General features: G+C 40.1%; 1 protein-coding gene and 1 pseudogene across 6 annotated transcripts in view; one reads left to right on the top strand and one right to left on the bottom strand.

Moving 5' to 3' along the window:
• Positions 1-4,962: 4,962 nt before the first annotated feature.
• ERO1A (endoplasmic reticulum oxidoreductase 1 alpha) overlaps positions 4,963-27,019 on the top strand; it is a 53,138-nt gene continuing 31,081 nt past the window's right edge. For 5 of the 6 annotated variants that reach the window (XR_014814349.1, XR_014814343.1, XR_014814336.1 and 2 more), the window contains exons 1-4: positions 4,963-5,337; positions 16,958-17,077; positions 18,125-18,208; positions 23,761-23,799. Coding sequence is in view for 2 of the 6 variants with exons in the window: in XM_084974284.1 (XP_084830410.1) it covers positions 5,224-5,337; positions 16,958-17,077; positions 18,125-18,208; positions 23,761-23,799 (357 nt within the window). In the remaining 4 variants the exon portion in view is untranslated. 6 annotated transcript variants of the gene reach the window in all.
• Positions 24,878-26,073, bottom strand: LOC102165124 (dnaJ homolog subfamily A member 1 pseudogene; annotated as a pseudogene).

The raw sequence follows: 27,019 nt of genomic DNA, 5'->3' as shown, positions 1-27,019 counted from the left end.
CTCCTTTCTTGTGTACTTGCTTCTCTTTCCTGATCTCCTCATCTTTTGTTTACTTCTTTGCTTGGTTGGATCATATCTTCTCAGTAATTTTCCAAGAAAGGATTTATTTTATTCATTTTTTTATGGTTTACTTTTTTATTTTTATTTTTATGGCCACCCTTGAAGCACGTGGAAGTTCCTGGGCCAGGGATTGAACCTGTGCAACAACTGTGACCCAAGCTGTTACAGTGACAAGGCTGGATCCTTAACTCTCTGCAGCACAAAGAGAACTCCATAAAGGAAGTATTTAAAATCATGGGCTTGGGAGTTCCTGTTGTGGCTCAGTGGAAACAAATCTGACTAGCATCCATGAGAAAACGGGTTCAATCCCTGGCCTCACTCAGTGGGTTAAGGATCTGGCATTGCTGTGTGCTGATGCTGTGAGCTGTGGTGTAGGTCACAGAAGGTGGCTCCAATCTGGCGTTGCTGTGGCTGTGGTGTAGGCCGGCAGCTCCAGCTCTGATTCAAACCCTAGTCTGGGAACCTCCACATGCTGTGGGTTCAGCCCTAAAAAACCAACCAACCAAACAAACAAAAAAATCACGGGCTTGGGCAGTTTTCTCCAGGGGAGAGTAAAGATGAGGAAAATCACTGAAGGATAGAATCCTGGGGAACATTCGTATCTTAGAGGAGGGCTCAGGGAAAGCCCATGAGGGAGATAGTTAGGCAATATCGGATCAGTATAAGGAGGATCTGGAGTGTTTGGTGCATAGGAAATTGAATTGAAGGAAGAATCAACTTTGTCAAAATGCAGAAGAGATATTATGATTTCAATGAAAAATGGTAATTGGATTTGCCAATAAGAAGGTCAGGTACCACAGTATGGTCTGTAAGGTGTCAATTTCAAGGGAAGCAGGGTGAGGGAGAGAAGAGAATTCTTAGTACTATTTTGCAACTTTTTTTCTGAGTCTTAAATTAGTCAAAATGACCCCCTTTATGGGAAATAAAAGCAGAACCCAAACACACACACAAAAGAAATTCAGGTAAATAGGAGTAGGAGTAAATAGTAGTCTGGAGTTGGTTACCAGACTGCACATTGGATTAAGGCGTGAATGGTAAGTTAAAAAGCCAAGTCGATTACTATACATAGTTCACTCTTTCATGAATCTGAGGTGAGGAAGTGAAGACAGAGCGCTTTCATGGCAGGTGTCCCCAGCTCAGATGATCTTAAGCAGCTCAACAGAAAAGTCTAACAATATACCATGTGCACATTTACATTCAGTAAATAAATGATAAATAGATCTAATAACTAATAAAACTTCAGGTTTTTACGTAGCCTTTCTTCCTCTTATGTGTCATAATAATCCTTTTCCTTGACCACATTTTTTCCTTAATCATTTCCTTCTAGTCTATTCAATGCCAGAAAAGGTTCATGTACTGAGATGCTTCTCATAGAAATCTGTATATCCCATTTTGTGAAACTGGGCTCAAGCCATTTCCTGCTTCGTCATTTAAAAAAAAAAAAAAAAAAAAAAAAGCTGTTATTTGCAGAGTAATCAGAATTCTATGGAGAAATGCTATGTACATTAAACTGAAGTCATATTATTACAGTCACTACTATTAAAATAACAAGGTGGTGGCCTTGTTCACCTCTAAAAAATTTAATGCTGTTTAGCAGAGTTACAATAGATGGGAGGCTGGGCTTCCAGAAATCAAATGTTAAACTATGTACCCTGTGGATATTCCTTAAGTAGTTATTTGATAACTAACAATTTATTTCATAGGCCCTAATATAGGCAAGATGATGCTAGAGTAGGCAGAATTGAAGAAAGAAACTCATACAAAGGACAAACCTGAAGGATTCTCAGGGAAATGCCAGTAATTATACAATGCGTATAAAACTGTATTTTACAAATTCTAAAATCCCTTACAAATTTGAAAGGAAAGAATATCATTATGAAGAATATCATTATGAAGACTGTAAGAACCAGCAATCTCACTCTTGAGTATATACCAGGATATCTGTACTTCCTGGTTCATTGCAACATTATTTGCAACTGCTAAAGTATGGAAACAACCTAAGCATCTATCAATGGATAAATGGGATAAAGAAGTTGTAGTAAACACACACAATAGCCTATTGTTCAGCCATGAGAGGGGAAATCCAGCCATTTACTACAACATGGATGGGCCTTGAGGGCACTATGCTAAGTAGAGTAAGCCAGACAGAGAAAGACAAATATTGTATGATGTCAATTATACGTGGAGTGATTTAAAAAAAGTCAAATTCATAGAAACAGAGAGTAGAAAGGTGGTTACAAAGGGATAGGGAAAGTAGGGAGAGGTGGTAAGAGTATAGAATTTCATGAATAAGGTGTGAGGATCTAAGGTGTAACGTGGTAACCATAGTTGATAACACTGCATTTTATCAGCGTTATTTGCTAAGAGAGTTGAACTTAAATGCTCTTACCAAGGGAGGGGAAAAAGTGCAAATATGTGAGATGGTAGATGTGTTAATTGACTTGACAGGGAGGATCCTTTAACAACATATATGACATATATATGTCTAATCACCAAGACAAACACTTTAAATAATCTTACAATTTTATTTGTCAATTATACCTCAATAAAACTGGGGAAAAATACAATGAAGTTAAAATTTTTTCTTATACAGTGATTGTTTTTGATTATAAGTTTGTTAGAAATTTGTTTGGGCAAGAGTTTGAGTCTTATGGAATAGAGCCTTCATCTTGAGAATACAGACTTTTTTTTGTTTGTTTTGTTTTTTGTTTTTTGTCTTTTTAGGGCTGCACCCACAGCATATGGAGGTTCCCAGGTTAGGGGTAGAATCGGAGCTATAGCTGTAGGCCTACACTGCAGTCACAGCAACATGCGATCTGAGCCTCGTCTGCAACCTACACCACAGCTCGCGGCAATGCCAGATCCTTAACCCACTGAGCGAGGCCAGGGATCAAACCCGAGTCCTCATGGATGCTAGTTGCGTTCGTTAACCAGTGAGCCACGACGGGAACTCCTAGACGCTTTTAAACTCTCCCAAATTATGGGCTATTTCATCAGAGCGAAATGAAGAGCTGACTCATGCTCAAATTCCTTCTTTCTGCAATTTTAGGTTATTATTCATTTAGTTTCCCCAATTTTTATACGGTGTCTTTCATTTTTGATGACCTAAACTTCAGATGTTGACACCCTGGCCATGTGAAATGTATTCATTCACTTTACAAACATGCAAAGAGAAGCTCCTTGTTAAGATTTCTGGGAGTCACAGGGATGTTTGAGACATAATCCCTAGTTAAGGAGTTAAATGAGATTACAGTTCAGTTGTAGAAATAAAGAAATGTCATAAAAGATTACATGCAAAATTCCATGGGGTGTCCACCCATGTGCAGGGACTGGACCTTACACATATTTATATCTCTAATATCAGGTTCAGTCTGGCATAGCGTAAATTTATTGAATTCAAATTCAAGTAGGCATTGGAATGGGTGAAGAGGAAACCAAGAAGATCCACAGATGAGGGATCAGGTGAGCTGGGTCTGGCCCCAGAGGAATAAGTAGAGATCCTGCACAGTACAGTGAAAAAATAACTTTCTGGGTAAAGAGATTGTATTAACACCTTCATGTAACATGCTGTAGATATTAAGATCAGAGCTTCTCCTGTCCACCAGGATCTCAGATGACTAGTGACTTTTTAATTACATGTCGGTTCACTTGGCAGCGATGGACAGAGCATAGGATTAGAGTCTCGCTTCTACCATCCCAAGTGATTTTGAATAATGCATACAATTTTCTATGCCTATTTTTCTCAGCTAGAAAATTGGAATATAATACCTATTTGGGGCCTACCATATCCTAGAGTTACTTCAATAAGGGATGAACAAAAGAAAACAAAACAGGTAGTTCCCATTGTGTCTCAGCGGTAAGGAACCCAACTAGGATCCAAGAGGACGCACTAGGACGTGAGCCCATCCCTAGCCTCCCTTAGTGGGTTAAGGATCCCATGGTTGTGGGGAGCTGGGGTGTAGGTCACAGACACATTGTTGCTGTGGCTGTGGTGTAGGCTGGTAGCTTACAGCTTGGATTCCACCCCTAGCCTGGGAACTTTCATATGCCACAGGTGTGGCTCTAAATAGACAAAAAACACCCACAAAACCAAAACCAAAAATCCCCCAAAAACCCGAAAAACAAAAAACCAATTTACAAAAAAATGTTTTCTGAACTATTTCATTCTAACGTAATGTGTAAGATGTTGGAAAGCTTTGTAGTTTCACAGTGAAAATTTCTTCCTTTAAAAAAAAGCTAATAGACTAGTTTCATGGCTGGGATCAGAGGACCTGGCTCTATCACTGCTCAGTTCCAGTTCCAGTCCACATCTCCTCCCCTCTCTAGGCCAGTTTCCTCCTATAAAATAGAGTACTTGCCACATTTGACTATGAAATATGACTAGTTCATATGACATACACATCAGGTTTCAAAGATAAACAAATGTAAAATATTTTATGACATTGAATATGGAGTCTATTTTGAAATATTTTGCAATATTGGTTTAAATGAAATCTATTATTAAAATTAACTTCACCTGTTTCTTTTTGCTCTTCTGATGTGACTACTAGAAAATCTAAATTACCTAGGCATCCCTGGTCTGGATGATTACGAACATCCCTTTCAGTTTTAAGGCTCAGTCAGGGCCACTGTGGACACGTAATTCACGGTCTTATTTCCTCTCATTGAGATGCGGAAGGATCGGCTGGGAGGCAATCGGTTGGGGGCGGCTCCGTGCCGGAAGACACTGACTCTCTTCGGCTTTCGCTCGGGCTTTCGGAGCTGGAAGGACCCAGACTTCCGCGCGAAGCTGGGGCAGGGGGAGCCGGGTCAAGTCTACAGGCCCCAGGAGTTAAGGGGGCGGGGGCGCGGGGGCCCAGGGGCGGGCGCGGCGCGCCGGGCGGGGCCGAGCGGAGGAGCGGCTTGGTGCGTCAGCCTCACGAGCAGGGAAGGAAGCGGGTTCCAGGCCCCCGGCGGCCGGCGCGGGCGCCCCAGCACGTCCACAAGCTGAGCCGGGAGGTGGCGGCCGCTGAGGGGCGGGGGAACCGAGGGCGGGCCTGGGAGGCGGCCGGGAGGTGGGGCGCGGCCGGGGGCCGGGCCGCGCGGGCTTCATCTGCGGCCGCACGGCCTGCGCCCAGGCGCTGGGGACTCCGAGGCGCGGCGGGACGAACGTCAGAAGAGGTTATGGGCCACCGCTGGGGCTTCCTGATCGTCTTCCTGGGCGCCGTGGGGCTGCTGGGCTCGGGCTACGGCAGGCAGCAGCCCTCGGAAACGGCGGCGCAGAGGTGCTTCTGCCAGGTGAGGGGTGTGCGCGGCTGGGCTGCGGGTCCTGGGACCCCCCCGCCTCCGCCGGGCGCCCGGTCAGCGCGCCCCGGCAGGCGGGGGCGGGGGGTGCGTCTCTGCATCTCCACCCTTCCAGAAGGAGCCTCTGTGCTTCTGCTCCGCTGTCGGGGCTGAATCCTCTGCACCTCGCCTGGGTTGGTGTGAACCGGTAGCCCTCTGCACCCTGAAACGACGTCGGCACACGCTCCCGCGCTTCCGATCAGGCGTGGGGCGAGAGGTATAGGGGCACGGCTGCCTGTTTTTACCCGACTGGCTTGTGCATCTTTGTTGGTCTTCCCTGCCTGGGGAGGGTGTACACACACACACTCAGTATTTGCTATTTTCGCAGAACTTGGGTCTTGCTGACTTCCAGTTTGACCTGGAACTGTGTGCGCCGTGCCTGTGCTGGGGGCAAAGGCAGCCTCTCTGGCCAGGACTGTCTTCTGCTGAGGGGTTGCCCTCAGATCTCCTTGTCAGGCCGGGGAAGAGCTTAGTGTGGCTTTTCTGTATCGAAGCCTACCTGCCTGGTGTCTTTGGGGCTGCGGTTGCCCTATGACTCCTAGCCCTGCGTGCCCTTTCTTTTCTTTTTTCTGAATGCGGTGGGACTCTCATAACGTGACACCCGTACTACTGGCCTGAATTGGGAGAACGGTCGTCAGTACACAAGTGTGATTACAAGCTAATTATGGTCATTTCCTCCTGTTAGTAAGAGATGTGGATTCCTTGAGCAAAAAATTCAAAGAAATTTACAGGATTTTGGTATCCACAATATCTGACAGTTTAATATCATTATTCTTAAAGTCACCATTTGCTTTGTTGATAAAAAATACATTTTGTGCAAAATTGAGGGATGATTATCCAAATTGCTCTTTTTAAGTAGACTATTAACTTGTTAGAAATAACATTTTATGTGTGTAGGGGTGGTAATACTGTTTCACAGAGGAAAGAAGCATTTTAAATATATAAGAAGAGGTATCATCTCTTTCACTGCTTTAAATTCTTGGACTTCATTGTTTTGCCGAGTGATATGGAAGTTTTGGTGATAGATGGGAAGGTATAAGAGAAATGGAAAGAAAACTACTGCTTTATAACTATGAGATTGAAAGGTCTTTTACCTTCAGTGATTGTAAATAGCGCACAATCAAGTGCTTAAAGGGTAATTTTTCTTCTTATTACAAATATAATGTATCACAAAGTTTAAACATTCAAAAAAAAGTAATTTAGAATTAAGTCGACTTTAAAATAAAATATTCAGGAGTTCCCATCGTGGCTCAGTGGTTAAGGAATCCGACTAGGAACCATGAGGTTGTGGGTTCAATCCCTGGCCTCGATCAGTGGGTTGAGGATCCGGCATTGCTGTGAGCTGTGGTGTAGTTTGCAGACACACCTTGGATCTTGCTGGCTGTGGCTGTGGCGTAGGCAGGTGGCTACAGCTCCAATTCGACCCCTAGCCTGGGAACCTCCATATGCCCCGGGTGCGGTCCTAAAAGGACAAAAAGACAAAAATAAATAAAATAAAATAAGATATTCAGTGCATAAAGATATTCAGTGTAACATTTTTAAGTATGTTCTAGAGATTTGGATAATGGAATAAAATACATGTTGAACTTTTAAACTTTCACTCCCTGTTCCAATAACTGTTTAGATATTTAATTAAAATTGGGGAGCTTTTAGCTTTTTATATTTATTTTCTTTTTCTTCTGATTAGTGATTAGGCTTTTTTCCACTTTCACAGTATTTTCGAGGTTAAAATACTCCCCAGCACAAAAATCTGTTAGACTGCTGCTTTCTTTTCCTTTTAGAACAAGAGGAATTTTTTTTTTTTTTTTTTCCCCCGGAGCCAACTTAAAAAAAAACAACAAAATGAATAAAAAAAAATTTAGGGGAAATTTAAAATGGCTTACTTAAATAAACTTAAAAACAGAGACCATCATTTCCAATTGAATACATAAGCAAGTATACTTTAGTTAAATTATGGTCAGTAATGGGAGGGATGGGGGTAAGGAGAGAGGGGCAGAGAGGGAACATGGTGAATAGACATGAAGAGAAAAATGTAGACAAACATATTGACATGCACATAAAAGGAGAGAGAGATAAAGAAAAATAGAAAAAGAAAAGATAAAGGGGGAGTTCTCATTGTGGTGCAGTGGAAACAAATCTGACTAGTATCCATGAGGATACAGGTTCTATCCCTCCCCTCACTCAGTTGGGGATCTGGCAGCTGTAGCTCCAATTTGACCCCTAGCCTGGGAACTTCCATATGCTGAATCTGTGGCCCTAAAAAGCAAAGCAAAACAAAACAAAAAAAGAAAAGGGGAAGTGCAAATTATCTATTCCAACAAATATTTAGACACACTACGCATATCTGAGTGTTTGAAATACAGAAATAACTATAGCACAATCCTTGCCTTGAAGAGCTTACAGTTGAGTAAATCGTGTTCTTTGGAGCTTGGGGAGGGACAAAGATCGTAGTTTAAAAAAAAAAGGGTAATAAATACTGCTAGAAAAAAAAATATTGCTAGAAACTAAATTTAAAGACTAAATTTTCAACCCAAGGTTTAGAAATATACGTTCAAGTCTTCCCTGGTTCTATTTGGCCTCAAAGTCCTGTTGATTATTTTTTGTTTATAGTTGTATCCCTTACTTCCTTCCTGTTGCATGTCCCTCTTACCCCTTCTGCCTTGAGCTATCACACCATCACCCCTCATCATATCATTGCATGGGTGCTTGGATTGGTTTTAGGGGTTCTGAGTTGTGCCAGAGCAGCATGTAGTTATTTGGCCTTAGAAGTCATTGAAGTAAAATGTAAAAAGCTCTGCAAATAATCAGACTAAATTCAACAAACATTTATAGATGTCTACTGTGAACCAGTATGAGAGATCAAAAAATAAATAAAAAAATTACAGTTTAGTCCCAATTCTTGATAATCCAGAGTATGGAGACTGGTATGTAATCAGTGCTCAGCAAGATTAGGGAAAATATAATACAAGATGTGAATACTACACTAGCTGGAGTATATGTATATGTATATATATATATATATATATATATATATATATATTTGGTCTTTTCTGTCTTTTTAGGGCCACACCCATGGCATATGGAGGTTCCCAGACTAGGGGTCCCAATCAGAGCTGTAGCCGCCAGCCTACGCTGGAGTGACAGCAACGCCGGATCCTAGCCTCGTCTGCAACCTACACCGCAGCTCATGGCAACGCTGGATCCTTAACTCACTGAGTGAGGCCAGGGATCAAACGTGAGTCCTCGTGGATGCTAGTTGGGTTTGTTAAATGCTGAGCCAGGATGGGAGCTCGCATATTCTTTTTTTTTTTTTTTGTCTTTTTGCCATTTCTTGGGCTGCTCCAGCGGCATATGGAGGTTCCCAGGCTAAGGGTCTAATCGGAGCTGTAGCCGCCGGCCTACGCCAGAGCCACAGCAACGCAAGATCTGAGCTGCGTCTGCAACCTACACCACAGCTCACGGCAATGCCGGATCGTTAACCCACTGAGCAAGGGCAGGGATCGAACCCGAAACCTCATGGTTCCTAGTCAGATTCATTAACCACTGCGCCACGACGGGAACTCCCTCCCATATTCTTAAGTAAAGATATGGCGACAGCTCCCAATGATGCTTTAAACTCAGTCAGTTACTGCATATACTTGTTAGTTGACATCACATCCTTTTAAAACTATTTTCACCGTATGTTGTAAGTTCTTTTGAGAACACATGCTTCAGTTTGCTCAAAGTAAGTCATCAATTGTCTGAAACTTATACATCTTTTTTTTTTTTGGAACTTATAAATCTTCTTTACATACAACTTCCCCTCACCCTACTCCTATCCCCATATCATTCTATTTAAAAATGTAAAATTTTAATTTTTACACAGAAAATTAGTTTTTTTCCCCTGTTAGTATACAAATCAAAGAAGTCCAACACATGTACAGTTTTGTGTAAAAACCCCATAAATCAGGACTCACTATCTTTTAAATCAAAATAGCATTATAGTAGGTATGGGCTTAATGTAAGTGTAGTTTTTTTAGAGTTTATTTCTTTTAACAATTATTTCCTCATTATGCACCATTAGAGAGAATGAATGTAACAGAGTACCAATTGAGTGCCAGTTCATGGAATCCCATGATGCAGTTTAAAGAAATCACCTCAGAAGAGATATTGAAGCTCAGTTATGGAGGACAACTTTTTCAGTTAAATTAATTAGAAACAATTTGTAAACTTAAATACTCAGAATTTCTCTTTTATCTTTTTTCTTTTTTAGGGCTGCACCCACGGCACATGGAAGTTCCCAGCATAAGGGTTGATTTGGAGCCGCAGCTGCTGGCCTACACCACAGCCATAGCAACACCAGATCCAAGTCACATCTGTGACCTACACCACAGCTCACAGCAACACCAGAACCTTAACCCACTGAGCAAGGCCAGGGATTGAACCTGCATCTTTAGGTATACTAGTCAGGTTCTTAACCTGCTGAGCCACAATAGGAACCCCACTCAGAATGTTTTATCACTTAATATAGCTAGTGCTAATAACACTCGGGTCCATGTATTTGAATGCAGTAAATCTCCATCAGGCTAATGAAAGGGGAATAGAATAGTTCAGAGACTCCAAAGTGGCTACTTCAAAATGGATTATTTTTCATTTGGAGCGCACTATAGATATACTCTGTATTACATTTTTTTTTTTTTTTTTTGTCATTTTGCCTTTTCTAGGGCCGCTTCCGTGGCATATGGAGGTTCCCAGGCTAGGGGTCTAATCAGAGATGTAGCCACCGGCCTACACCAGAGCTACAGCAACTCGGGATCCGAGCCGCCTCTGCAACCTACACCATACCTCATGGCAACGCCGGATCCTTAACCCACTGAGCAAGGCCAGGGATCGAACCCGCAACCTCATGGTTCCTAGTCGGATTTGTTAATGACTGTGCCACTACGGGAACTCTTACATGTATTTTATCAGACTTACCTGTATGGGTGTCTTGTTCAGGTTAATTTAAAAAAAAAAAGAATTTTTGTTAGAGTGGTTGGACCATGGAAGAGACACTTGATAATATGTTGGGTGGGTGGAAATAAGCCCAGGATTAAAACTTAGTCCGAGGGATCTTTGAAACAGGTTATACTGGAGAGATGTCCATTGACTCTGAGTGCTTCCTTCATTCCTGGTTTTTTTGAGCAAAGCGTGTGGGCAAAAGTATCTTTCACATTTGTCACCATGCTTTGGGTCATTTAACAATTTAAAGTCCTAGCAAAACCAAGACTTTAAGGAAGAAATAGCTCTTAGCATTCCATGTCCTTAGAATGGTGCCTACTGCTCTGTATCGATAGCATCTTGGGGGTTTTCTACCTTGTCCCAGCTTGCTCTGTCAATGAACTAATTTTTTTTTTGTATGTATGAGTTTTTTTTTTCTTAATTACAGAGCTCAATAAAATTAAATGCAATTAAAGTACTTTACCAAATGAAGTGCATTTTGAGCACTTTTTAAAAAAAGAATTTCCTATGCGTTATGAGGACTATATTCTTGCAGTGCTTTCAAAAAAAAAAAAAAAAAGATAATCTTTGGTAAGACTGGAAGTTGGGAACACAAGGAGCTGTTTTTTTAGTTTTGTCTTTCTTTGAAAAGTTAAGGATCTCTGAGCAGAGAATAGAGAACAAGCAGGCCAGTGTTATTTTCTTTTGTCTTGCCTTTTGTATTTTGGTATCTGTCCAAACCAGTAAGAGTTGATGGAGGAAGTACTGGAGCTAAGTTTTGGTTATCTAGTTCTGTGTGTCACTGGGGCTACAGATGTGAAAATTTTGGAGAATTTTAATGGCAAACTTCTCCTTTTTTTCCTCATCGATTAAAAAAAAAATTACAGTTCCTGCTCTGGCGCAGTGGGTTAAAAATCCAACTGTAGGACTTCCTGCTGTGGCACAAAGGGATTGGCCACCTCTTGAGAGTGCTGACCCACCAGTTTGAACCCTGGCCTGGCACAGTGGGTTAAGGATCCGGCATTGCCATGAGCTATGGTGTAGGGTGCAGACGAGGCTTGGATCCTGCATTAAACAAACAAAACAAAACAAGTTCTAGGAGTTCCCTTAATGGCTCAGTAGTTAACAAATCTGACTAGGAACCAAGAGGTTGCGGGTTCGATCCCCGGCCTTGCTTAGTGGGTTAAGGATCTGGCGTTGCCATGAGGTGTGGTGTAGGCCGTAGACGCGGCTCACATCTGGTGTGGCTGTGGCTGTGGCTCTGGCGTAGGCCGGTGGCTACAGCTCCGATTAGACCCCTAGCCTGGGAACCTCCATATGCCATGGGTGCGGCCCTAGAAAAGACAAAAAGACAAAAATAAATAAATAAAAATTTTTTAAAAAGTTGTAGTTTGCATTGGGGAACAGCAAGATCCCTTTTGCTAGAATCATTTAAACAATGATAGGGTAATCATAATGATCAACATTTACTGGGCATTTACTTTCTTTTTTTTTCTTTTTTCTTTTTAGGGTCACACCTGTGGCTTATGGAAGTTCCTGGGTTAGGGGTTGAATCCAAGCTGCAGCTGCCGGCCTATGCTGCAGCCACAGCAATGCTAGATCTGAGCCATGTCTGTGTCCTATACCACAGCTTGTACAGGAACGCCAGATCCTTAACCCACTGAGCAAGGCCAGGGATCAAACCTGCATCCTTATGGATACTAGTCAGGTTTTTAACCTGCTGAGCCACAACGGGAACTCCTACTATTTGTCATTTTGTCTTGATATCCACTGTTTGTGATGGGAACTACTCTTATTTCTATTCTGTACTCAGAGAGGAAATTGAAGCCTAGAAAGGGTAAGAAGCATGGGGAATGTCAGCAACTAATATGAGTAGCAGAGATGGGCTTCAATCCTAGAAGACCTGACCCTGGAGCCTATCTGCTAACCACTGTAATACACTGCCTCACCTTGAAGGGGAGGGGGTTGGTGTATTGCTTGGAAGATAGCAACAGAAGGCTTTTAAAGGCTTTCTAACTCATAAGAGACCAGAACTTTAAACTGAGTGATGTTATGTGTTAGGCCTACCTTGGTCCTTAAATCTACCATCCCTTGGAGTTCCCTAGTGGCCTAGTGGTTAAAGACTTGGCATCAGCACTGCTGTGGTGTGGATTGGATCCCTGGCCCAGGAACTTACACATGGCCCAGGAGTGGCCAAACCACCAAACTACCATCCCTTACCAAGGGCTTTTTCATTGCTACCTATTATTTTGCCCCTTTACTCAAGACTGATTACCACCTACAGCCTAAAACAGCGGGCTTCAAATTTTAGCATGCATCATCACTTTGTATGTGTGTTTGAGGGGAGGTGCATTACAAAAAAAAAAATTCAGGGAGTTCCCATTGTGGCTCAGTGGAAACGAATCTAACTAGTAACTGTGGGAATACAGGTTTGATTCATGGCCTTGCTCAGTGGGTTAAGGATCTGGTGTTGCTGTGAGCTGTGGTGTAGGTCACAGACTTGGCTTAGATCCAGAGTTGCTATGGCTATGGTATAGGCCAGCAGCTATAGCTGCAGTTCAACCTCTAGCTTAGAAACTCCATATGTCGCAGGTGCAGCCCTTAACAGCAAAAAAAAAAAAAAAAAAAAAAAATTCAGATTCCTTTGGTAGGGCCAGAGTTCTGTTTCACTTTGGGAGGTAGTGTAGTGGTTACTTATGCAGCTGTAGCACATCTCTGCAGTGCAACATCAAACCATCCTTCTTAGAGATCTGTACTTGTCTTTGAGTCTTTGTCTTGGTAATAGAACTTTGCTTTGTTTCCAAGGTTCTGCCCTGGCTCCATTAACTGGAGCTACCGCTACCTTAGACTTTTCCTGAGACTCTATTCTGGTAACATACCTGGTTCTCTGATTTCTAGAACTGGGCCTGGCATCATACCTGCCAGACTTCCTTCCAGGGATCAGGTTCTGCTGCTTGTTGCAGGCTTATCTGAACAGTCAGATGGCTTTGATGTATAAGTATCTTCCTCCCTCTCTTTTGCTGGGCTCTTTCCATTCAATGAAACTCCTGCCACCCCCACTCTACCTCCTTAGCTGCCTTGCAACCTGTCATTGTAGTTGGTAATACCTCCTATTCCATTTCTAAGGTAAGGGACAGGAGATTTTTAAATCTACCATTGCCCTGCTTTCTCTTCCCTTGAGGCCTCTAAGTGATATGCCACCTCTGCTCTCGAGGTATCTTGCATTTCTTTCTTTCTTTTTTTTTTTTTTTTTTTTTTTTTTTTGTCTTTTTGCCATTTCTTGGGCCACTCCCGCGGCATATGGAGGTTCCCAGGCTAGGGGTCTAATCAGAGCTGTAGCCGCCGGCCTACGCCAGAGCCACAGCAACGCGGGATCCGAGCCGAGTCTGCAACCTACACCACAGCTCACGGCAACGCCGGATTGTTAACCCACTGAGCAAGGGCAGGGACTGAACCCGCAACCTCATAGTTCCAAGTCGGATTCGTTAACCACTGCGCCCTGACGGGAACTCCCGGTATCTTGCATTTCTTTCTGGTTTGGGGCTTCTTATCGTTGCCCCTGTAATTAGGATATAGATCGGAAGAGTGTTGGACACAAAAGTGGTTTAGCTTTGCTGCTTGTTTTCCCTGCTCTGTGACTGCATTCCTGTCCCTTGAGCTGGTGAGACCTGGGGCACTGAGTTACCACCATAGGTGACATGGAAATGCATCACTATTAAGTACACAGTGCAGTGCTGGTCTCTAGTGAGTGAGAGTACAGAGGAGAGCATTCATTCACTCAGTTACCTACCTATTTCATAAATAATTATTGAGCATCTGTCTACTGTGTACTTTCTAAAAGTACAGTGCTTGGTACTGGGGATACAGAAATGAACAAACATGATTTTGCTCTTAAGAGTTTTAAACTCCAGTGGGTGGGAGTGAAACAGATAAATTCAATGCAGTGAGGTAATTCTTATGTGGGAGTATGTGGAGTGTCACAGGAGCACGTAGGAGAGATAGCTAACCCAGCAGGGGTGAGTGATACCTGAGGCACCAAAGGATAGATTTTTACCTTAAAAATGAATTTCTCGTTGGGTTGGGAGAAATGGATTGCTTCAAACACTTCCTCTTAATTTTTTTGTGTTTTTTCTTTGGTATTTTCTTTCCTTTTCTCTTTTTTTCGGCTGCACCTGCAACATGCAGAACTTCCTGGGGTAAGCATTGAATCTGAGCCACAGCTGTGACCTATGCCACCACTGGGGCAATGCCAGATCCTTAACCTGCTGCAGTACAGCAGGAACTCCTCTTTAGTGGTTTAATGTCTCTCTCTGGCATGTACTCCTTTGGCCTTTATAGTCTTTGTGCCTGTTATTCTTTGTATAATAATTTGTATCCAAGAGGAGAAAGAGTATCTTATTTTCTGTCCTTAAAAGTTTTGCTTTGAAGGCTCAAAAGAAAAAGGTGTGAGAGATCAAATCATCTAGGTTATATGCACTTTTGTTTTGTTGGCACCCCAAATTAGGACTCTAAGGTTGTTGTATACTCAGAGAATTTTTAGCAGGAAACCAGGACAAATTTGCATATGAAATGAAAATAATTATTACAGTGACAAAATATGTAGATCAGATTTCATGAAACTGAGTTCTTCAGTCCAAAACAAGTAAGTCTAGGCAAATTGATAAAAACAAAACAAAAACTTAGCTCTTGAATATTGCTGCCATAATCCAAAAGTATTCTTATGTTTTAGGTGAAAATTTTCCACTCCTCTTTTGTAATGTTCTAAAATTAAATGAGGAGTTCCCACTGTGGCACTCCTGGGATCTCTGCAGCACTAGGATGCAAGTTTGATTCCACCACCAAACACAGTGAATTAAAGATCCTGCGTTGCCACACCTGCAGTCTAGGAGGCAATTGCAGCTTATAGCTGACCCCTGGTCTGGGAAATGCATATTCCTCAGGGTGGCCAAAAAAGAAGAAAAAATTAAATTAAATTGAAAGTAGGATTTTACATATTCCTAAAGGAAAACACCTAAGCTAAGTATTAAAGTATTCTTTATTTACTTTCTTACTAATAGATTTTTCAATATTTTTCTTTGTGATAAGTCTCCCTAAAATATAATCCAAAGTAGTATATAGTGCAAATATTCAGACCAAAGTATAATAAGGATCTGCAACATGCTGTATATTACAAAAAATAAAAATTTTAGTTTCTTTTTTTTTTTTTATTTTCCCACTGTACAGCAAGGGGGTCAGGTTATCCTTACATGTATACATTACAATTACAGTTTTTCCCCCACCCTTTCTTCTAAATTTTAGTTTCTTTTAAAGAATCATAATACATTTGTTACTTAAAGCAAGGCTTAATTAATTTTGTTAGCTGTTTGCTTAGGTCTAAATAAATACCTAAGAATTTTAGTTTCACAACTGATAACATTGATTATGATTTTGCATTGTATCTGATGATAATTTAATAGTTTGATTTAGTAAATACAGTTTAGATACCAGTTTTAGGCATATGGCGATCTGGACTGGCTTAGTGGATAATTTGCTCCTTATTGCTAATGATAAGCACTTTTTTTTTTTTTTTTTTTTGTCTTTTTGCCTTTTCTAGGGCTGCTCTTGTGGCATATGGAGGTTCCCAGGCTAGGGGTCTAATAGAAGCTGTAGCTGCCAGTCTACACCAGAGCCGCAGCAATGCAGGATCCAAGCCGTGTCTGCGACTTACACCATGGCTCATGGCAATGCTGGATCCTTAACCCACTGAGCAAGGCCAGGGATCAAACCCGCAACCTCATGGTTCCTAGTCAGATTCGTTAACCCCTGAGCCATGACAGGAACTCCGCTAATGATAAGTACTTTCTAAGCACAATTTCATATCTATAAAAATCATGGTCAATACTTGAAGGGTTGTCATATCCTTATAATGAATTATTGTTTCTCTTATAAATTCAGTATCATTTCTTCTTATACTTTCACCAAGTTTGTCTCTGACCTACACATCCTGCGGGAAACTAAAATAAAGACAGAGCCAACTGAATTATAAGAACATAGTTTCAGGAAAGCAAAGGATGGGAATGCTCCTGGGCTTTAGGAAAGGTGGCAAAAGTGGGAGCAGGCAAATCCAGGGGAGCAACTAGCTCATGTTCTCTTTCTCCTATCTCTGCTTCTCTGTGTATCTTTTGAATCCTTCCTCTCTCTACTAACTGGCTCATCTGCTCCTTTGTTCACATGATAGAATATAGACTTAGTTTACATATTTTCTGGTCCAGTGATGGGGACCTCTGAATCTCAGTTTTGGATTCCTGGAAAGGGGACCATGACCTGGATTGGGTTAGATGCCCATCTTGGTCAGGCTTGAGGGGCAAGATTACAGAGTGGCTGAAGGGGACTGACTCTTTGGGTATGTGTGTCATTATGAGCTCAGTACACTCTTCAGAAGGTATCCACTCCATTCCTCTTGGTTTATAGTAAGAGCAATAGCATTACAAGATTATGGTCATATCCCATCTCAGAAAATTATGGAAGGAAGATAAGGGTTGGTTGAAGAGAGGGCTCTTTTATCATAACCATGTGAAGAAAAAACCCTATTGAAGCTATGATATTTTGAAATAATATTCCATTTTCTTTGTAACAGGTTAGTGGTTACTTGGATGATTGTACCTGTGATGTTGAAACCATTGATAGATTTAATAACTACAGACTTTTCCCAAGACTTCAAAAACTTCTGGAAAGTGACTACTTCAGGTATTACAAGGTATTAAAATTTTTTATTTTATTTTTTTGTATGGGAGTACTTATAAGTGGATAAGTACATTTTCTTAGGGATTACTAAGCTTTAAAATTGTGCTTATTATTTAAAATTGATCAAGGCTATATTAGGAAAATGCAGGTCATAAGAGTGTACCATGTGGTTCTGAAACAACAGTAGATACTTTTTTTTTTGGGGGGTCTTTTGTCCTTTTAGGGCTGTACCCATGGCATATGGAGGTTCCCAGGCTAGGGGTCTAATCAGAGCTGTAGCTGCCAGCCTACGCCACAGCCACAGCAATGGCAGATCCGAGGCACATCTGCAACCTACACCACAGCTCACAGCAACGCTGGTTCCTTAACCCACTGATTGAGGCCAGGGATCGAACCCACAACCTCATGGTTCCTAGTTGGATTCGTTTCTGCTGTACCACGACGGGAACTTCAGTAGATACTTTTAATTTCAATAACAGAGTTTGAATTCTAGAGTAAGAAGCTAGTTGATTAAACTGAAGTTGGAACAGAAACTATTGTATTGTTACCAAAGTCATGAGTTGTTCATAACATTCTAAAACATCAGATTTAGTCCAGTTAATTAAAAAAATTTTTTTGAGAAGCATGACTTTATTCTGACATGTATTATTTTAATAAGTCACTTGTGACATTTTATCATGAAATATATCTACTGAAAGAGTTAAGAAAACCTGATCATTGGAGTCTGTAGTTACATTCAGAGTTCACAGTTGTCTGTTAGCTGTTGCTTTCGTTAAAAGACTGGGAGTCAGGCAGCGATGATTTGAGCTTCTTTGGCTCCCAGTGGCCCTCTGTTCAGGATCTGTTTAGTAGCAGACTGTGTTTTTGTAACCAAGTCGGCTAATTTACTTAAACCAGCTATGCATTTGTATAATGACTGAAACCTGATAACTGGCAAGTGGAAGGAGTAGAATAATTGCAGCCAGTAACATGAGCAGGTTGTAATATCATAATTCAATATCTGTCTGTTGTAGTCTTGTGACTCTTATTTTTGTAACTTTTTTCTATTACTCTTTTACAGGTAAACTTGAAAAGGCCATGTCCTTTCTGGAATGATATCAACCAGTGTGGAAGAAGGGACTGTGCTGTCAAGCCTTGTCAGTCGGTAAGAACAGCATGTGCACTTAAGAAACGTCCATGTTTTGTCAAGTAATTGCAACTTTTGAAAGGGGCCAATATAATTAAAATAATATTTACATCCTTAGGTTAAATATATTTAAAATAGTATATTAATAGGGAGTGTACCTATGCCCAAATGCACATTAATCTCTAACCCTCTGTGACTCAGTCTGTGGGAAGAGAAGGGCAAAGAAACCATGAGACTTAGGGACATTTCCACCCCTAGGACCCCAAGTGGTCAAGGACTGATATAAGTAACTGGGCAAGCCCAATGGGAGAAAACCACATCTTTCTGGATCCCATGTTGGTAACCCCCATCTTTAAAGGATAAAAACCCCTATAAGACAATAGAGAGGGGGACTCTTCTTCCCCCTCCCAGCTGTCCTGGGAGCTGTTTGCTTTCCTCTAATAAAGACTTTTTTCCAATAAAATAAAATAAACATATTAAAAACGTAATATACTTAGAATTAAGGTGTTAAAAACCAAATATAAACCTATTTTGAATTATTCTGTCTTCATAAGTTAAATCTTGTGGTTAACATCTTTTATTAGTAAGATTAATAGTTCTTTTGGCTTGGTATTTGTTTTTCTTCTTATGTCTTACCCAAAGTTATGTTTGTAATATTAAAAAAAAACAAAATTAATTAAAGTATAAATAAAATCTCTCCTCTTTTCATGGAAGTATGACTTTTCTTGGATTTTGTTGGGTGGGGATGGTCTGGACAAAACCACTGGCTTTACCTAGGAATTCTCAGAGCATTAAAATTAAATTAAAATTCTCTGAAAGCAGAATTTTACCCTTTTTAATGAAGTGGGTTTTTTTTCTTAAAAGTATGTTTTTAAATTTTATTTTTTATTATTATTATTTTATTTATTATTATTATTTTATTATTTATTATTTATTATTTAATTAAAATTAAATTAAAATTCTCTGAAAGCAGAGAATTTTACCCTTTTTAATGAAGTGGGGTTTTTTTCTTAAAAGTATGTTATTTTATTTTATTTTTTTATTATGATAAAATATACATAAGATTTACCATTTTATTTTAACCATTTCTAAGTATACAGTTCATTGGCATTAAATACACTCACATCATCATGCAACCATCACCACCATCCATCTCCAGAACTCTTTCATCTTCCCAAACTGAAAGCCCATCCTCATTAAACAATAACACCCTATTCCCCTCTCCTTTAGCCCCTGGCAACCATGATTTTACTTTCTTTCTCTGTGTCTGAATTTGACTCTTCTAGAGACCTCATATAAGGAGAGTCATTATAATATGTGTCCCACTGTGTCTGGCTTATTTCACTTAGTGTAATGTTTTCAAGGTTTACCCATAATGTAGCATGTATTAGAATTTTATTTCTTTTAAAGGTTGAGTAATATTCCACTGGATATGAAAGCTACATTTTGTTTATGCATTCACCCATTGATTGGCTTTTGGGTTGTTTCCATCTCTTGGATACTGTGAATAATACTTCTGTGAACATGGGTGTACAAATACATGTTTCCATCCCTACTTTCAACTTTTTTGGGTATCCACTCAAAAATATAATTGCTGTGTCATTTAGTAATTCTACATTCAATTTATGACAACACCATGCTATCATCCGTAGTGACTGCACCATTTTACATTCTCATTAGCACTGTGCAAGAGTTCCAGTTTTCCACATCTTTGCTAACACTTGCTATTTCTATTTTGGATAATAGCCAATAGGTGTGAAGTAGTAGTATATTTTTGGGAAGTTTATTTATATACATTTAACTATTGCTACACAGACCTATTTAGCATATGGAGTTAAGGCAATGATAAAGTGTATAAAGTTTTTGGCTATATTAATCGTAGACACAGATATTTGAAAATTCAAGGATTGACTTATGTAACACCTTGTCTTGCTATGATTAAGCATAAGCATATCATTAAAATGACATCAATGTAAAGGTTTCATTATATTTCATTTGTTCAAGCATGTAATAGCAAGTAATAGGAAAAAGAGTTGGAGAAATTCAAATTAACCTATTACTTTTTTATGTGGCTTTTAAAAAATGCTAAAAATATGGTAGATGCTTATTAAAGGCATTTAATTGCGCTTGTACATTAAATGGGCTATTCTTAACATTAGTCAGAACAAGCAGTTTGGCAATTATTGCAAATTTGAATCTCATCTTGAAATAGCATTACTTGTGATTATTGTTCACGACGGCTAGAAGTAGGGGCTGCCACCTTCAGAAGGAGATGGGAGGGGACAGAACGCCTGAGAAGAGCTTAGCATAGAATGATAGCTTATTGATTCCCAGGTTGACAGAGTGACAGATGAGACCCATTTTATTGTAAATTCTAGAGAAAAGAACCAAGTCGAGCATTTAAGAAATGCTATAACTTAGATGCTTATTATTTGACCTGAGCACATAGAAATGCTAAAAAAAAAAAAAAAAGTCAGGTGGAAGTCAGCAATTTGTACTGAGAAACTGAGACAGAATCTACTTATTTTCACCTTCTGGAGAACTGAAGCCAAGTGATTTTCATGTCAATTCACTTTTTTTTTTTTCTTTTCCTTGAACTGGTTTCTTGATGAAGAGAAGGCTTTTTCTTTAAAAGGAAATTAAAAGATTTTAGGTTTATTCACCTAAAGATGTTCTTATATTTTGGTGTAGTTGAGGAATGCCATGATTAGACCCAAGATTTAGAAAGATAACTGGCAGGAGTTCCCATTGTGGGTTAGCAGGTTAAGGACCCGACCTTGTCTCTTTAAGGATGCAGGTTCAATCCTTGGCCTTGCTCAGTGGGTCAAGGATCTGGTGTTGCTGTGAGCTTCGGCCTAGGTTGCAGATGTGGCTTGGATCTGGTGTTAATGTGGTTGAGGCGTAGGCTGTAGCTGCAGCTCCAATTCGACCCCTGGCCCAGGAACTTCCATATGTTGCTGGTGTGGCCATAAAAAAGAAAAAAAAGAAAAAAAAAAGAAAGAAAAAAGGAAGATAACTTCCAATATCATGGATAGCAGGGAGTGGATGAGGAGATGGAGAAGAGACTGTTAAAGGAATAGCAGTTAGCAATTGAATGTAATTTGGTTTAATAATGAATATTTTTTGAAGGCCGACTGTATGCCTGGACCTGGGCATACAAGATGAGCACTTATCTTGAAGAGCTATGGTTTAGTAGGGGAGAGAAGCACGAAGTGATCATTTCAATACAAATGTGATAGGCCAATAAAAGACACACTGAAGGCGTATACGCTGGGGAGCAGAGGGTAGGGAGGGCAGAGGATAGAGACACCAAGAAATTCCACTCTGAGTGACAAAAGGGAGTGAGCTATTTTCATTCTTCTTAGGACAAGCCTGGTCTCAGTTCTAGTAGTTCCTATATAAGGCAGTCTGTCAGAACCAAAGAGTGATAAAAAAAATCATTTCAAATACTTCGAAATACTTGCTTCAGCCTAAATAATCAACTTTCCTGTCTAGCATTTATATTGTATGTTACTTATGTCTTGACATCTCACTATTATATTCTTCACTGTGCATCTGACAAAAGGACATAGCATCATGAATTCAGAGCAGTTATCACACTGGTAGCAATTTATATATGTATAAATTGTTTTTGTCTTTTTAAGGCCGCACCAGCAGTATATGGAGGTTCCCAGGCTAGGGGTCCAATCGGAGCTGTAGCTGCTGGCCTACACCACAGCCACAGCAACTCCAGATCTGAGCCATGTCTGCAACCAATACTGTGGCTAACAGCAATGCCGGATCCTTAACCCACTGAGCAAGGCCAGGGGTTGAACCTGAGTCCTCATGGATTTGCTAACCACTGAGCCATGACGAGAGCTCCTATTAATATTTATTTCTTATCCTGATATATGTACAACATTAAACATAGTTAATTCACTACTTAAGATCATCTGGTGATGTTTTGCTAATACCTTTTAGGGCTAAACAAGGAACCAAAATCAATTTTGTTTGTTAACACTGATTTTTTTTTTTTTTTTTTTTTTTTAGTTCATGTATAGACTTGGTTCAGGTTATACTTTGAGACCCAGAGAAGATAGGAAAATAATAAAAATTGAAATTCTCTTCCTCATACTTGGAACTTTAAAATCCATGTCTTTTGATTTGTACCTTTGATTTCAGAGAATATTTGAATGAGGCAGACTGTCTGCCCATAGAGGGTGGAATCTCTCTATCAGTTGAAAGGATGGTTATTTATTCCCTTTAAAATGAGAACAATGTTTTTTTCACCCATTATTAATTGACCAACATAAAAAAGAATAACAATATCCAGTGTTAGGCTGGGAATAAGAAATGAGCACTCTGGCAGTTAAGTCTTTAGGGAGATCAATTTGGCAAATATATTCAAACAGTTAAAAATGTACATATCTTTTGATTCAGCAATTCTACTGAGAATTTCACTTTTTACAATAATTGGGTAGATGTTCAAAGATGACCATAAAGTAGTACTCAATAGTGTAAAAAAGTCAGTTCTGTTGAAATCAGTCAATAAATTTGGCATGGTTTACTATATGAAAAAATTAGAAACCATCTAAATAAATATCTGGCCATAGGAAAAGGCTATACACTGACCTAGTTCAAAGTCTGGAAGGGTACACAGTAAAGTGATTGTCTCCATGTGGGTCCTTCCCTTTGGGCAAGTGTCATCTATTTCAGGAATATACTTAGCATTAAGGTAGGACCCAGCAATTTACAGAGTTCTCCCACATACATCATTATCTCTACTCACAGCATCACTTTGAGGACAGACAGATAGGTTGTGGCCAACATAGAACTAAAAACTAGTACTGTTTTCCTCTGAAAAGAACTAGAGCTCCTTAAAAAATGTTTATTCTAAGACTGGAACAAGAAATACCTAAGATGAGCCTGGATTGTCTTGTCCTAACAGAAAACAAAACAATGTGCTAAAGATTATTGGGGGCAGGGAATTCCTGTTGTAGCTCAGCTGGTTAAGGACCCAACATCATCTCTGTGAGGATGCAGGTTCGATCCCTGGCCTCACTCAGTGAGTTAAGGATCTGGTGTCGTTGCAGGCTGTGGTGGCCTAGGTCACAGATGTGGCTCAGATCCAGTGTTGCCCTGGCTGTGGCATAGGGCCTGAAGCTGCAGCTCCCATTTGACCCCTGGCCTGGGAACTTTCATATTCTACAGATGCAGCCCCAAAAAGAAAAAATTAAGACAAACAAAAAGATTACTGGGACAATATCAAAAAGACACGGGTGCAAATATCAAGCCAGCACTTAATGGGTCTCCTAGGGCCAAATGTGGGACATTTTGAGCATTAAAAGGAATAATGGCTAGGTGACTATTTTTACATTTCCACTTGTAATATAATATGTGCAAACAATCCATAGCATAACTTGAATTTTTTGTTTACTTTTATAGAAATAATATAAAAACCACCTAACTATTCTGTTAAAAAATAACTTCAATGATTTTTCTATGCATTTTTTCATAAATCATAGAATTTAAAATATTTTTTCAGAAGAAAGAATAAATGTCATCTAAAAGCATTTAAATTTTTTTTTCAGGATGAAATTCCCGATGGAATTAAATCTGCAAGCTATAAGGTATGTACGTATACTTATTAATTTGTCTAGTATTTAACCAAAAGGTAAAAAAAACTAATTTCCCTTTCCAGCTACTACACCACTTCTCTACTCCCCTTTACAGTGATGCCCCTTGAAAGTTATTTGTACTTAGTGGCTCTAATTCTATTTTGTTTTCTTTAACGTTTCAGTTCAGAAAGTATGAAAGATAAATAAAAGTAGAGGGGGAAAAAAAACCCCCAAAAAAAAAAAATTGTGTACCTATCACTGAGTTTCAGCAGTTACCAATATGTGGTCAATCTTGTTTCATCTGTATTTCCCACTCCATTCTCCCAATTATTTTTAAAGATAGTCTGAGAAACACATTGCCACAGTCAATTGCCACAGTCTGATTTCTCTAGTTGTTTCATAAATGTCTTGATGTCGGAAACAGGATTCAAACATATTCCATGTTCCACCATTGCATTTGGTTGATGTCTCTTATGTCTCTCTTTCTTTTTAAATAATTAAAGTATAGTCAATTTACAATGTTGTATCAGTTTCTGCTCTACAACAAAGACATGCGGTCATTCACATACGCGCGCGCGCACACACATGCACACACACTCGTTTTCTCACATTATCTTCCATCATGGTCTAGCCAAAGTTATCGTTCCCTGTGCTGTAGAGTAGAACCTCACTGCTTATCCATTCGAAATGTAATACTTTGTATCTGCTAACCCCAAACTCACAGTCTATCTAAATATATTTTAGTTTTAGATTTACAGAAAAATTGTAAAGAAACAGATTTTCTATATATTCCATACCCAGTTTCCTCTATAATTAACATGGTACATTTGCTACAATTAATGTGCCAATATTGATATATTATCACTAAACTAAAGTCCATACTTAATTCACATTTCCTTAGTTTTCTACCCAATGTCCTTTTTCTGTTCCAGGATCCCATCCTGAACACCACATTACATGTGGTTGTCATGTCTCCTTAGACACCTCTTGACTGTGACAGTTTCTCAGATTTTTCTTGCTTTCTTTTTTTTTTCCAGAGCTTTTATATTTGAATTTATTCTTCATTTAACTTTTAAAACCCTACTATAGTTGAATATTAAAACAATACCAAGCAGTGAGCATATTATGATTATAGTCCTTCACTCACTCACTACTGCAACAAATAAAATGCCAGCAGTAAGCGTTATTCACTGGCCCCATTAAGAGGTCTGACACTGAACCCCACCCCGAGGATGATGTTCATCATCTTCATATGCTCCATTGCAAAGGCGTCATCTCTCCTGATTTGGATCTAAGTCCACTAGTTCTACCTGGTCCATTTCATCAGTCTCTTCTGCTTCCTTCCTCTCAGGTAGGAGCTTTTCCAGCAAAGAGAGTTTATTAGGGGAGAGAAAACCATTCTCAGGAAAGTTCACCTTAAATTCAGTAATTAGGTGGCCCTTTTCATATGGTCTACGATAAATTGGCATGCCTTCATTTAGCACACACTCGATATCACCATGCTTGACAGTCTGACCTGAATGAGAAGTGATGACTGTGGTTCCGTTGTCAAGAATAGACACTGGCTTTTGGAAGTCACACAATGCCTCAACCAGCTGTATGTCCATACACATAAAAAGGTCTTCTCCTCGTTGACTAAAAACGGCATGGTCCTTCTGATCTAAAACAATGATAATGTTTCCTGGCTCCAGTCCTGGTTCTTGGTCTCCCTCACCGTGGAATGTTATCTTCTGGCCATCTTTCATATCTTTGTCAATATGAACTTCTAGGATTTTCTTTTCTCAAACTATCTTCCTCCCATTGCAGCTTTTACATCTGTCTTTAGGACTGATCTGCTCCCCATGGCCCTGGCACTCCATGCACACAGGCTGAATTTGCTGAACCATTCCAGATCCTATTTGATGAATTCTTATTTGCATTCCAGTACCTCGGCAACTGGGACAGCATTCTACTGCTCCTTTCTTACCACCTTGGCCTTCACATTTGCCACAAATCACATTCTTCTGCAGAGCTAGTTTCCTTGTTGCACCATTACATAGATCTTCTAAAGTCACTGAGAGTTGATGCACAACATTTTTACCTCTCCGTTCTCTGCATCCTTCCTTCTCCTCCAAAAAACATATCAAAGATATCCATGGGGGAGCCAGAACCTTCTTTATCATGTGTTCTCTTCCTTTATCATGTGGTTCCCTTTTCTTTACATCAGAGAGCACTTTGTAACCTTGAGAAATCTGTTTAAACTTCTCTCCTTCATTTGGATTCTTATCAGGGTGGTACTTCAAGGCCAGCTTCCTGTGAGCCTTTTTCAGTTCTTCTTGGGTGGCATTGGGTCTGACCCCCAAAACATCATAGTAAGTGGTCTCTCACCATTTTCTACAGCTGGTGAACGGGCGGAGGCCAATGTGGGATTTGTTAGTGCTGAGCCACAACAGGAACACCAGACCTTATTCCTCTTATAGCTGAAAGTCTGTATCCTTTAATCAACCTCCTCCTGCTTTCCCCACCCCCTTGGCCGATGTGGGGAGTGTGTTTCTGTGCGCAGCTCGGGCAGCCGCCGCTCCTTTGCCTCTCACCCAGCGTTCTGGAAAGTTCCACCCAAATTTTCTTTGTTTTTGATAAGGCATTTTGGAAGAGTATGGTCTTGTAGAGTGTCCCTCAACTGGGATTTGTCTGATACGTTTTCATGATTAGACTGGAGTTATGTGTCTTTGGAAGGAATACCACAGAGTTAAAAAAAAGTGCTGTTTCATCACATCATATCAGTGGTATATACTTTCAGCATGCCTTATCACGGTTATTGTTAACCTTGATCATGTGGCTGAAGTAGCTTTTGTCAGGTTTCTCCACTGTAGATTTACTCATTGCTGCTCTTTCCATACTGTTTTCTTTGGAAGGAAGTTATGGTGCCAGCCCACATTTTAGGAGTGCTACATCTTGAGGATATAAATTGTTTGGAATTCTTCAGTGTGAGAGATTTGTATCTTCTCCCTCCATTTACTATTCATTCAGCCATTTCTTTATCTTGTGGGTATTTATTTCATATCCTGGATTATAATCCAGTACAACTACATTTTGTTGTTCAAATCAGTCTAGTTGTCACCATTTGGAGCTTTTTCACTTGGCTCCTGTGCCCCTTTGACACACCTCTATGACTGTTTCATCCCCCCCCCCCTTTTTGGTACTTCCTTACTTTCTGGTACTGCTTGTAAATTTCCTGCTCTTAAGTCTCTTT

The sequence above is a fragment of the Sus scrofa genome, chromosome 1 (assembly GCF_054392235.1).
Source record: "Sus scrofa isolate SSC_HxYL_T2T_F1_AM1 chromosome 1, Sscrofa_HxYL_maternal_Yorkshire_Landrace_v2.0, whole genome shotgun sequence".
Classification (NCBI taxonomy): domain Eukaryota; kingdom Metazoa; phylum Chordata; class Mammalia; order Artiodactyla; family Suidae; genus Sus; species Sus scrofa.
Note: the sequence above shows the minus strand (reverse complement) of the source record. Positions and strands in the feature narration are given on the sequence as shown.